The sequence below is a fragment of the Camponotus vicinus genome, unplaced genomic scaffold, assembly GCF_025532165.1.
Source record: "Camponotus vicinus isolate PSW18456_S1 unplaced genomic scaffold, iyCamVici1.0 SCAF_7, whole genome shotgun sequence".
Lineage (NCBI taxonomy): Eukaryota > Metazoa > Arthropoda > Insecta > Hymenoptera > Formicidae > Camponotus > Camponotus vicinus.
The window spans coordinates 3,098,806-3,112,399 of NW_028141979.1; the positions used below are offsets into that span (position 1 = coordinate 3,098,806).

The following is a 13,594-nucleotide window of genomic DNA, read 5'->3' on the forward strand; positions in this document are numbered from 1 at the left end:
TACTGCAGTAGAGCAGCATTAAATTTAATTGATCAATCGATACAAAAGGAGAATTTTGTCCTGACTTTTAGCCTTTATCTTCTAATTTTTTTTCATTTATATAAGGCTATATAGTTGATATATCATTGTGTGTCGATTGATTGATTTAAATATATTTATCTTGATTTTTATAAAATATATAAGGTAAGAATCTAGAATTGATATAAATTTTACGAATAACCTTGTGTAGCTTAACCTCTTAGGCCCATATTCTGAATCCTCTTTTATCGATAAAAGTGCCTCTAAAAGTGGCATATAAGCCTTCTGATTGGCTACAGGCCGCTTTTAGGAGCACTTTTATCGATAAAAGAGGATTCAGAATATGGGCCTTAATGAGCGGATAAAAGTAAAGATGCAGTCAGGGTGGGGTCCCATGGAGCGTATTACGATACGCGCGTATCGGGCGTATTGAAAATCTGACCAATCGCAGACGTTTCACTGTTTGTGATACGGGAATGTTACGTCTGCGATTGGTCAGATTTTCAATACGCACGATACGCGCGTATCGTAAGGGCTCGTTCCCACTGAGCGCGTCACGCGTCGCGTCAACCAGCGTGAGCCAATCAAAACATCCCATTGTAATAACAACATGTTATTACAATGGGATGTTTTGATTGGCTCACGCTGGTGACGCGACGCGTGACGCGCTCAGTGGGAACGAGCCCTAATACGCTCCATGGGACCCCACCCTCAGAGTAACCTATAACTTTTTAAAAAAAATAGGCAAGATTATTTAAAATAATAGAAATAATGCACAGTGTGTCACATAACCTGGAAGGACAGGTTGAAGATACAATAATAGTCACCATCCGGCGACGCGAGGAAAAAAAAAAAGGATAAAAGTAAAATACACAGTGTGTCACATAACCTGGAAGGACAGGTTGAAGACACATTAGGCGATTTTTGGCGTCCTTCTGGTATAACAACCAATGTGTACCAGAGTGTCTTACACATCGATAAAACATACGTACGTATATATGTTTTATCAATGTGTAAGACATTCTGGTACACATTGGTTGCTATACCAAAAGCACGCCAAAAATCGTCTATTAATAGTCATCATCCGGTGACGCGAGGAAAAAAAAAAAAGGATAAAAGTAAACTTTTTGCTTCCAAAATTTAGATAAAAATACTTCCATTTGCAGTCTTTTTTAATATATAAATAAGAATTTAAAAAGTAAAAATTTTTTCTTGATTTACTATAAGTAAAATTATAAGCCGTTAAAAATGTGATTATGAAGGTTAGGAAATCTGTCATTTTGAATATTGGAAATTAAATTTTAACTGTTTTTATAATTTCAAACGATGATTTTTATTTCACAAATCTTTATTTTTATTCAAAAAGATACGAAGAGTTTTTTATCATAATTTAATGGAAACGGATTTTAATTAAATTAAATGCCCATTTTAATAAATTACTACATTAGTACATGAGAACACATTTTTTAATCCATATGTTTTATTTACAGGATGTCTACTAAATCGAGAAAGAGTTTGTCGTCATCGTCACCCTCATGGCAGCAGTGTGACAAGTGTCAATGTGCTCTAATGCAGAAAGATATTTTATTGCACGAAGCAAACTGTCCACCTTCCACAGAAAGTTGGAATCATTCTTTCATCTCTGGTGGAGTTTTATACAGCACGATAGAAGTTTTCCAATCACAAGGTATATAGCTGTCTAATTTTAATGGTAATTTTTATTTGTAAATTCTTATCTCTTTAGTCATGTATGTCGTAGAATTACCCAAACATATCTCTGAGAGGGATGCTAATGATATGGTGTTTATATCACAATCCGCTTTCCAACTATGCGATATTGCTATTGAATCACCGATTGTTATTGCGACCAAAGATGAGGTAGTTGTTAAAACAGCTTGGCCAACTAATGAAAAAAGTTTGACAAGTGTCTCTTTAACAAAACATGGTAAATATGTCAAATTTATTTATTTATCATGCTTAGCTTGAAGAAATTAACAAACTTTGTTTTATTTTCAGCCATTGAATTAAATAACCTTGCGGGATTAGTAAAAGTATATTTGTTGAAATCTGATGTCTATATTGCTAAGGAGATAGTAATAAATCAATTGGGAAAACATTTAATATCTAATGTAACCACAGAACTTGATAATATTCTAAAATATTTTAACGAGCAAAAGATATTTGCTATTGGCAATAGAATAAGCGTGCCATACTATGGAAAAAAGATAGCATACAAAATTGTTCAAATCAAGATGGATGAAATTAAGAAGGAACAAATCGAAACACTAGATGAAAATCTATCAGAAGCTTTTAAAAACATAAATCTGACAAGTAATCAAACAAAAATAACTTTTTATAAAGCATTGTACACAACAAAATGGACAGTTTTGAGTGTTGCAGAAGATGGAAATAGTATCTTGAAAAAGAAATTTAGAATTGAAGATATAGGAGGATACAGTGATCTCATATCTGATATAAGAGATGTCGTTAGAATAGGTATTGGCAAATACAGAAGCATAAAGCACTTTGGTGTTAGTAAAGGAATATTATTATATGGTTCCATTGGTGTTGGTAAATCCATGATAGCCAATGCTATAATTTCAGAATGTAATGTTAATACATTTACTGTGTATAGTTCAGATATCTATAGCAAGTCTATTGGTGAAACAGAAAATAAACTCAAAGAGATATTCAACAAAGCAATGTTAAATATTCCTAGTATAATCTTATTGGAAGATATAGATAATTTGTGTCCCAAAAGAAGTAATTCCAGCACGGATCACGAGAGGAGAGTTCTTGCTCAACTAATAACGCTTTTCGATGATCTACAAAGTACCAATAGTGATATTGTAATAATGGCTACGACTTCAAAATTAGATTTTATAGATAGTTCTCTGAGGAGACCTGGCAGATTAGATATGGAATTTGAGATTTATGTACCAACTCCAAGCATGCGTACAGAAATACTGATAAAATTACTTTCAAAGATCCCCAATACACTTTCACATGAGGATATACAGAATATCTCGTTTGTCACTCATGGTTTTGTTGGTGCAGATTTATATGGTTTATGCTCAAAAGCAATAATTAATGCAGTGAAATGTCAGAAAGACAAGATTATGTTAGACAATGAACTAAAGATAACCATGACTGATTTTCATCATGCTTTGATTACAACAAAACCTTCAGCTATGAAGGAAGTTTTAGTGGAAGTATCAAATGTAAGGTGGTCAGATATCGGTGGACTGGAAGACTTGAAGTTAAAATTAAAACAAGCTGTCGAATGGCCGCTGAGGCATCCTGAAGCGTTTGCAAGAATGGGTATTACACCTCCTAGGGGTGTTTTAATGTTTGGACCGCCAGGATGTTCAAAAACTATGATCGCGAAAGCTCTCGCTACTGAGAGTAAAGTAAATTTCCTCAATATTAAGGTAAGTTATTCGATGCTGATTGTATTTCCGTTACTGTATTGTAAAATTGTTTGTAGGGTCCAGAGTTATTTTCGAAATGGGTCGGCGAGTCCGAGAAAGCTGTAAGAGAAATATTCCGAAAGGCAAGACAAGTAGCACCGTCCATCATATTCATCGACGAGATAGATGCATTAGGTGGTGAGAGAGGTTTCTCCAATGGTAACGGCAGCAACGTGCAGGAACGAGTACTGGCTCAATTATTGACTGAACTCGATGGTGTTACCACTCTGGGAAGCGTCACATTAGTAGCGGCGACTAATCGACCGGATAAAATTGACAAAGTAATTTTCCTCATATTATCGGTCAAAGCATATAATTGGAGTATAATTGATTTGAAGAATCAATTTCTTTTTATAACTTTTTTATTGAAACAAAAAAGAGACAAATATTTTTATTGACATAAATATGTAAAAAAAATAATCATTAGAGACAGATTTATATCTAAAATATTTAGAATTTCTAAATTCTTTTTAATCTTAAACTTAAAGAGTGAGTTTAGTAATATAGAAGAAGTAGGCAGCTGTGATTTCAGATTATGAAACTGTTGCCAATTTATATATTAAAGATACTTTTGCAAAATGCAGAACAGTTGCAAATTTCAATTAAAAAAAAAAGTTTAATTTATCTGTGCGAAGATTTCTGCCATTTTTCAATTCTCAATATGAAATATTAGATTATCTCTCTTAATTGTCTGCTTTTTATTTATAGTTGATTAAAATTTTCTTTATCTAATATTGACTATATTTATATTATGATTATAATAATAATCACAAATACTGTGTCATCATTATTTTATTACATAATAACAATATATTACCTAATATTTTATCTTTTTTATTATTTATACTATATATACTACTATATACTATTTATACTATATACTACTTATATCTATTATGATTGTGACAATAATTACGTTAATGATAATTCTATCAGGCACTTCTTCGACCTGGACGATTAGATCGTATAATATACGTTGGATTACCGGACGAGGAAACCAGACGAGAAATATTCAACATAAAATTGCAAAATATGCCGATCGCGAAGGAAGAAAATATCGCAGACAATGAAAATGTTGAAGACAAAGTAAATATCGCAGACAAAATAAATATCGCAGACGAAGTAAATATCGAAGACAAAGAAAATATCGAAGACAAAGTAAATATCAAAGACAAAGTAAATATCGCAGACCTGGTTTCTTTAACGGAAGGCTACACCGGTGCAGAAATCCAAGCAATATGTCACGAAGCCGCTATGAAAGCGTTAGAAGAGAATCTTAACGCCACTGTTATTGTTAAGAAGCATTTCAAAGCCGCATTCAAAATCGTCACTCCTAGAACATCCGTTTCCCTTCTCCAGATTTACGAGAATTATAATAAAAATAATAATAAATGAATAAATTATGAAGATTATAAAGATAAATCCATTTTTATTGCAACAAAAGGCTTTAAAATCTTACTTTCGGATTTCATTTTTTGCACACTTTGGAAAAAGGTAATTAAATTTGATTGACATATACAAATTCCATGTTAAATGTCAATCGATATTGAAAAGCATTTCTAAAAATTAACAATTATAATTTTGTGGTGGATATACATGCATCTCCGCGCGCGCGATCTTTTGAATCTAATTCTACATGTACATCCATTGAATTGGATGAATTTCGTATTTCCTCGTTGAAAGTTAATACAATGATGTATATACATATCAGTTATATAATGGCCATTATGAGCACAAAAAATTATTAAGTGAAACCATGAAAAAGTAGATGCAAATTAAATAAATTATACGTGTCGAGAATCTCTCATAATCTCAGATACATATTCAATATGATTTACTTCAATAACATAGCGACCTATTCAAGTTTGTTATCAAATTACTGTCAAGACAATAATACAAGTTTATATAGAATGCAATATAAATAAACAACGAATGATATGTCATATGATATGTCATCTAACGTTGATAATACTTTCGTCATAGATACGATTTCTTTAGAACGTAGTGTTGTCGTGTAGATAGCGGTGGGCAAGATTTATTCGAATGCGATAATCGAAGTTGGTAGTCTCACATGACAGAGAAAGAGAGGGAGAGAGCGTAAGAAGATCGTCCATTAATTATTTACCAGTTCAGTCGTTATCTGTCACAAGCTATTATCTGCGTCATCTCCAGATGTTTGTCGATCGAATTTTCACATACGTCCCGCTGTTGGTAATCGTTGTGTTCGCGATACACGTCGACAACATTGAGAGCGATACGTAACGAAGAGACGTTTCTCTCGTCGATTAAAACAACGTATCAGCGAAAGGACGATTTAACGAGGACGTAGTTTTTTTTTTCTTTTAGATCGCGCGGTTTCTACTAGAATCATCGGATTGCATTGTCATGAAGCATCGTTCTTCGATTTTCAGAAAGGAGCAGCGTCTACGAAGTATCGTTCTGTGTTGACAAATCAATCTCTCGACGAGATAACCTCTCAGCTGGCGGATTTTGATTGTACGTTACATCGTTTCTGTTTTTATTCCACGATTATTAACTGCTTTTGCGAAACAATCATTGTGAGATTTTTCCAAAAATAGTCACTATTTTGTATTAATCAGGGAGATAAGTCTTTATCATCTCGACCAAAAATTTCAATATTAATGACGATTATTATCGTTTTATGAATAATATCATTATCTTATGACTAATATGAATAATACTTGAATAGATGCTAACATCTGTTTATATTATCACAATGTGATGCAATTTTATTAATAGTATTGCTATCTTGACAGATCTATCTTGGATAAAATGTCATTGATCGAGGGAGTTGGCGATGAAGTCACAGACTTTTTCATTGTTATGAGTATATTGCTGGTTGGATGGCTCGCTTGGTGTTCGACGAGTATAGCGGATCAGCCATTGATACGTACTGTACTTATATTACGTGACCGGACGCCAACGCGTATCGCGGCGATAAGAGCCAATCGTCAAAATGTAAGCAGTGTTAATCAAGATGTTGGGCGACCACCAAATTTAGAAATAACAGAGGAGGAAACAAACGAAACAGCTTCAGATAATGATAGTATACAATCAAACTGTCCAAATGCATCTGCCATTGGTAAATATTTCTCTTGTCTCTTTTCTTTGCATAGATGTTAATGAAATCTCTTTTATATTGTGTGATATATCAGATATTAGTGAAACTTCTCAAGATGTCGCTAGACCAATGGAGTCTACAACAGCAGAAGAAGTACTTATTGAAACCATGGATTCATTTAGCAATGATGACCCAACACTGCTTCAAAGATCTGTTAAAGCAGATAATCCTGATACGACAAATATTTTAGACCAAACTTGTGGTAGTTCGTCAGAATGTACAACAGAAGATTCGATAAGCGATAGCAATGAAATCACTATAAAATTAAAATTTATAAACGATGATCAGAAACTAGTTACTGGCAGTCTTAAAGAAATGCTAGGTGATTTTAAAAGGTAATTATTTAATGTAAATTTATTATGTTATTTTATTCAAGAATTATATCTTATTCTGTATTATATTACATGTTATTATAATTTGATTTTATTATATGAATAATATAGTGTTAATATATTTTTTATTTTAAGTATATTATAATATTTATCTTATATTATTTATAAAATCATTATAAGGTGTGTAAAAAATTAATTCGATTTTACAGGAGGCACTTTCAAATGGAATTAGAAGCGCATAAATCAGTACGATTAGTATTCAATGGTCGCGTATTACAGCCCGACACTCAAACTCTTGAGCAATGCGGCTTATTCAATGATTGCGTAGTTCACTGTTGGGTGCATCAACCGCGGCCAGCTACCGTATCATCATCCCAGACATCTACATTGGATAACTCGTCCATCTATTTTAATTCTCAATCGTTCTCAGACCTGCCCACGGGCACGGGTCTCAGTTCGGTGCACAATGATTGGGACCTGAGTCGACTCTTAGTAAGCATCCTGACGATTGTTTTAGGTCTCGCGTGGTACTCGCGGTATCATTACGCTCAACTTTTTACCGCGACGACCACGCTTGCACTTTACGCGCTAACTGCGATCTTTACTGTCTCCCTATTTAGTAATTTCTTTCCTGATCAAGATAACATTCGAAACGTCGAATAAAACTGCAATTACTACGCTGTATATGTTAATGAAAGCACTTTAAATACAAATGGTTTATTATATGATTTAATAATGTGATTACTTGATTGAACTTGATTATTTAATCAAATAGAAATCTTGATCACTAAGCATTTGTTTTTAATGTGACACTTTCGAAATCATATTTACTGTTAACAAAGACGAGTTTGCTCTACAATTTGATTTTTATTATTTTTCTAGATATTGATTTTAATTTGTATCTCTATAAGTAGCTTAATTCAAGAAATAAAACATAATACAACATGCACATTTCTAAAGTAAATTTCTTTCAAATTATATTTAAGCCGGTTACAAGAGTAATCCTATATACAATTGAAGCGTTAAATTATCGTATAAAATTTGGTAACATTTTTGTGAAAAATTGCGAATATAATAGACATATTATATGCAAGTATTTTCACAAGAAATATCACTTTGTATCATACAATAATTGGAAAAATATCTTGCATAAAATAAGTTGTGCAAATATATTTTTCCTTGTGTTAAATATAATCTTGAAAAGATAATTTATTATTCAGTAAGAAAATATATATGCATTAAATACTGACAAATTACTAATTTATTTATTTTAATCTTATATAATAATAAATGATTTTAATTAACTTTAATATTAAATATTAAAAGAAAAAATTACATATAAAAATATACATTCTAAAAATATATTTATTTATATAGTTAATCACTTCCTTTTCGAACTTTATAGTGTGTTATATTGTTGGTGCTATATATGTTAGTTAATATCAAGTATATATCATAAATGTTTTTATATTCGCCGAGTTTAGTGAAATTATTTTAAATATTTAAGCATTGTATGGATATCATTAAACAGTTATATGATAAGATTGCAGCTATATCATTAAAAATTACTCAGATTTTACATGGATAATAAGTTTGGAAAAAAGGATATTGCATTATCTATGGTCTGTATCAAAACTTTGCATACTTTGTTTGTAACTAATATTTGCTACTAATATTGTACAATTCGTACATGAGAAGAATTATATGCATTAATAAAATCAGCCTCTGTTAAGAAAATTAAATGGATATTTATGACGAATAGATAAAAACTTGGATATAAAAGAAGATGGGCGAAATATACTATCATTTGTGACTTACTGTATAATTTGTTAAAGTTAAATAATTATATATTACGATTGTTTTAAAATGCCAATAAATGTCTATTTATTTGATACTTTTATCAATACATATGCTCTCCTTATTTCCTAAAATAAATACATAAAAATAAATATAAATCAGCATTTTAAATACTAACTTATTATGGTTTATTATTAAACTGTTATCTGTGCAGTATTTTTTTAATATATTGTAGTATCATGTTTTTTTAATATATTGTAGTAATCATGTATTATTTTTTATAATGATCAAACACTATACAAGAGAAGAAAACAATAAAATTGTAGAAAGAATAATCTTTAAAATATATAAATAATTCTTTTTTTTAATAATTTTTTTAATTCACAAAATGACTAATATGAATATATTTTTTATTGAAGGAGACTGTATTTGTGCATGATGATGTTAAGTTAAATATTAAATCATTATGTATATGAAAAAAAAGAGAGAACATATTGCAATATTAACTTAAGAGATAAATAGTCTTTTATGCTTCACAATAAATATTTTCATTAATAAACAAAAAACTGAATATCTTAGATCTCACTCAACATGTACCTAATTTAAGAGGTGTAATATTGTAAAACATTATCTCTTTTTTAGGAACTTACATATAAAATATAATGATACTTATTTATGAGATTTACTGCTTTATTCTTTTTCAATTTGTCATTTTAATAATATCAAATAACAAAGTGGCATTAGTCGGATGGCAATGACATTCCTGGTTTCACGACTTTTATTGTCTGTCCGTTTAATAAATTTATATTTACCGGTGTATTATCGATTGTTACGGTAAACTTTTCATTGTTGAGATACAAGTCGTACGAACAACCATAAATACCGAATACCAACTCAATCTCCTGTTTCAGACGTTCATGCGTGATAATACCAAGTTGCTCAGCGCACAACCAAATCTTCACGATGTTTTTATGACCGTTGACTCTCGCCGCATCGAATCTCGGTTGTAAACCTATAAGCGTCATGAAGACATGAGCCCTCTGCGATTCTTTCTGTTTTCGATTTTCTACGTTCTGTTTGGGCATTTCTGCTTGTTTTCGAGCTAACGAAAACATCACTTTTTCCTCTTTGATTGTTTGCATTTCACTAGAAAGAGTAACGTAATTGGTATTCTGAGAAAAGTCCGCAATGTCTTTTAACGGAGTCTTGGTCGTGTTTTCGATGAATTTCTTGTGGCTGATGATCACCTTGGCCAATGTACTATTCATGTCCTTGAAGTCGTAAAACACGATAGCTTCATCAGATGGTATGAGATTAGTCTTCTTCCGCATCTTCTGTACTCGATTAATTACTTCCCGCGCTATTCCCTCGTTATATAGCTCCTCGTCGCGAGTGATGTCCAGGAGAATTAACATGCTTCCTTCATTGTGAGCTTCGTATTGCTTCGATAATTCTTTGGCGGTAGGACCGGTAAAGTTGAACATCAAGCGCAGATCCTGCTCTTCAAGTTTATGACCTTCCACAATAATCTCCTTCGTGGCGACGAACTTTTGCAATTGTTCGTCGGACAGTTCTTTGATGGCCTGCATAATCTGTTTGAATTCACCTTTCAAGCGAGCACCGAGAGTCTTGTGATCCGGTTCGGCTCTCAGAGTCACACCATACTTCTCTTTGTCGCTAGTTACTGTTAATTTTCTAACATTGAGCTCTTCGAGTATATACGCTTTTAACAGAAGAATATCCTTCAATACCTCCTCATCCTGATGAATCACTACGATTTCCCGCAAGGGATATTTCGTGGGTATGGTCTTTCTGTCTCGCACGATACGCGCCAATTCGATGACAGTCTGCATGTGTGATACAGCCCTTTCTATGCTATTATTTATCAAATGATCACACGGTTGTGGTAACATTTGAAAGTGCACACTAGTGTTATCCTCCATATGCAACCATCTTGACAACCAGTTAAACATATATTCTGTTATAAATGGCGTAAATGGTGCGTAGACTCGTACCATTGTGTAAATAACAAGAAATAGAGTCTTCAACGCATTCTTACAATCATCATAGCCATCTTCGTTCTTGATACGTTTCCTATTCATTCTTACGTACCAGTTTGTAAGATTGTCTATATATTTTATTAAGTAAGGTACTACAGTGTACAATCTGTATTCCTTCATCTCTTTCCCCACGAAAACCAATAGCGTCTGGGTGAAAGATATGATCCATTTGTCCATTATATTGTCAGAGTAAGTAAGATTTGTTTCGTCAAACACAAATCTTTCTTTCACCTCTCTCTCGAATTGATCAATATTTTGTACAAGAAACCGGAACGCGTTGTACCAAGGTAAAAGAACATCCTTGATAATATCTCGGACACCCTCCTCTTTGAATCGCAGATTCTCGGCTCTTACGACCGGCGAATTGATGAGGTAGAGCCGTAGGGCATCCGCTCCGTATTTACTGATTACGTCCAGCGGATCAGGATAATTCTTTTTGCGTTTCGACATCTTCTGGCCATCAGACGCGAGGATCAAACCGTTGACGACGAGATTCTTGTATGGCGCTTTACCAAACAACGCGGTAGATATCACCAGAAGTGTGTAGAACCAACCGCGCGTCTGATCAATCCCCTCGGCGATAAAGTCCGCCGGGAAACATTTGTCGAAATCTTCTTGTTGCTTGAACGGATAATGCACTTGTGCATACGGCATGGAACCAGATTCGAACCAGCAATCGAAAACCTCGGGTATGCGACGCAACGGCGGATGCCCGGGACGTTTCGACGGTATCTCCAAATGATCAATGCTCTCTCGATGAATGTCCGTTATTTTTGTGCTCGTCAATTGCTCCAGCTCTTCAATGCTGCCTACGCACACAATTTCTTCCTGGTCATCGGAGATCCACAGCGGTATAGGGTTGCCCCAGTAACGATTTCTGCTGATGGCCCAGTCGCGGGCATCACGCAGCCAATTGCCGAATCGTTTCTCCTTCACGTAATTGGGTACCCAATAAGTTGCATTATTTGCCATCAATAACTTTTCTCTGATCAACTCTACCCTGAGGAACCAAGAAGGTACGGCTTTGTAAATGAGCGGTGTGTCCGTTCTCCAGCAGAACGGATAACTGTGTTTTGTTGTACTATTAACGATCAATTTCTTATTAGCTTTGAGATATTTGATTATCTCTTTATCTGCATCCTTGACATACATGCCAAGAAAATCACGAACTGGTTCTACGAAGCGACCACAGCTGTCCACAGGACATATAATTTCCTGTTCTTTGGTTATTACACCAGCTTCTAGACAGCATCGATAATCGTCTTCACCAAAGTATGGAGCTTGGTGAACGACACCAGTTCCTGTCTCCGCTGTGACATAAGTATCGTTCAATACTTTGAAAGCACCCTTCTCTTTATGATGCTTGAAATATGGAAATGGTGGTTCATACTCCTTTCCTTTCAGATCCACGCCCTTTCTCTTACCTAGTATAGTGTAAAGATCTGGGGATTTAAAAACAAGTTTCAATTGAGCCTCTAATATGATGTAAATATTACCGGAAGCATTATCCTTAACCTCTACATATTCAAAAGTAGGATTGACGCATAGCGCCAAATTACTAGGTAACGTCCAGGGAGTGGTCGTCCATGCCAGCAGGGACACACCTGGCTCGTCGAGCAAAGGGAAGGCCACCACCACGGATGGATCGACAACATCTTTGTAATTCTGACCCGCTTCGAAGTTTGACAATACTGTATTGCAAGCAGTGGAATAAGGCATCACCTTGAAACTTTTATAAACGAGACCCTTATTATATAACTGCTTGAAAATGTACCAAATGGACTCCATGTACCATGAATACATGGTTTTGTAATCGTTGCAGAAATCTATCCATCGACCTACTCGTGTGATGATCTTTTCCCATTCGTCGGCGTATCTCATCACGATTTTACGACACCTGAGGTTGTACTCTTCGATGCCCATTTTGGCTACGTCGTCAGGTCCCTTGATGTCATATTCCTTATCTATCTCATTCTCCACCGGCAATCCATGACAATCCCAACCGAATCGGCGCTCCACGTGGTAGCCACACTGATACGCGTACCTCGTCACGATGTCTTTTATGGTGCCGGCCAGGATATGTCCGTAATGAGGTAAACCGGTGGCGAATGGTGGTCCATCGTAAAACGAATAAATGGGCCTGTCTTGCGACAACTGCATGCTCTTCTCGAACGTTTCCCTTGTCTTCCATTTTTCCAGCGTCTTCTCTTCCTCTTTCGCGAAATTGATTGTCTCCGGCAATCTCAATGGACAGTTTAAGTCGGAAGAGTTTGTATCGTGCGTAAGAAATTCCATTTCCTCTTCCTTAGACATTTTTACAAGCACCACGTGGAACAACTCGAAAAAGAATAAATGAAGCAAATCCCCTTATAATCCTTCGTATCCCTCTAGTCCCTCTACACGAAGTTACCACGCGCATGCGCAAATACTTTATTGACGTCAGGATGCGTTCGGAAATTCTACCTGTGAGGTGGAACAGCATTTAATTGACCGAAGAAATCTTTATTCCTTTTGTCCTGATTGGTCAAAACGTTACGTTACCTCACGATAAAATTTTCAAACGCACTCTCAGAAGTATTCGGTACTAATTGTGACCACGTGCTCTAATTTGATTAAGATTATATATATGTCAGAAATAAAAATGTCATAAAAATGTAAAACGAGGTATATATAATTAATGTAAATTTGATTTATTATTTATAATAATTATTAATTTTATTACTTTATAATAATTTATTATAATGACTCAATAAGATAGCAAATATATAATATAAT

General features: G+C 34.1%; 3 protein-coding genes across 12 annotated transcripts; 2 read left to right on the plus strand and 1 right to left on the minus strand.

The window, feature by feature from the left end:
* Positions 1-159: 159 nt before the first annotated feature.
* LOC145974067 (ATPase family gene 2 protein homolog A) lies at positions 160-4,910 on the plus strand. Of its 6 annotated transcripts, none has more exons than XM_083103810.1 (6): positions 160-183; positions 1,509-1,705; positions 1,778-1,963; positions 2,035-3,449; positions 3,506-3,769; positions 4,425-4,910. In XM_083103810.1, exons 2-6 carry the CDS (start codon positions 1,510-1,512, stop codon positions 4,881-4,883), a joined length of 2,520 nt encoding a protein of 839 aa, XP_082959936.1. In that variant the 5' UTR covers positions 160-183; position 1,509; the 3' UTR covers positions 4,884-4,910. The 6 variants fall into 6 exon arrangements, with proteins under 6 accessions (XP_082959936.1, XP_082959932.1, XP_082959934.1 ...); XM_083103806.1 differs by lacking the exon at positions 160-183 and adding an exon at positions 697-1,006; XM_083103808.1 differs by lacking the exon at positions 160-183 and adding an exon at positions 697-881.
* A 554-nt stretch (positions 4,911-5,464) lies between these two features.
* On the plus strand, positions 5,465-8,868 carry LOC145974079 (transmembrane and ubiquitin-like domain-containing protein 1). 5 transcript variants are annotated; one of them, XM_083103841.1, is made up of 5 exons: positions 5,465-5,585; positions 5,900-5,984; positions 6,266-6,591; positions 6,665-6,965; positions 7,172-8,868. In XM_083103841.1, the coding sequence occupies exons 3-5, from the start codon at positions 6,282-6,284 to the stop codon at positions 7,623-7,625; spliced, it is 1,065 nt and encodes a 354-aa protein (XP_082959967.1). In that variant the 5' UTR covers positions 5,465-5,585; positions 5,900-5,984; positions 6,266-6,281; the 3' UTR covers positions 7,626-8,868. The 5 variants fall into 5 exon arrangements, with proteins under 5 accessions (XP_082959967.1, XP_082959965.1, XP_082959964.1 ...); XM_083103839.1 differs by having other exon boundaries at positions 5,473-5,585; positions 5,835-5,984; XM_083103838.1 differs by lacking the exon at positions 5,465-5,585 and adding an exon at positions 5,603-5,699 and having other exon boundaries at positions 5,835-5,984.
* A 34-nt stretch (positions 8,869-8,902) lies between these two features.
* Ilers (Isoleucyl-tRNA synthetase) lies at positions 8,903-13,233 on the minus strand. Its single transcript, XM_083103805.1, has one exon. The coding sequence runs from the start codon at positions 13,130-13,132 to the stop codon at positions 9,500-9,502; it is 3,633 nt and encodes a 1,210-aa protein (XP_082959931.1). The 5' UTR covers positions 13,133-13,233; the 3' UTR covers positions 8,903-9,499.
* Positions 13,234-13,594: the final 361 nt, after the last annotated feature.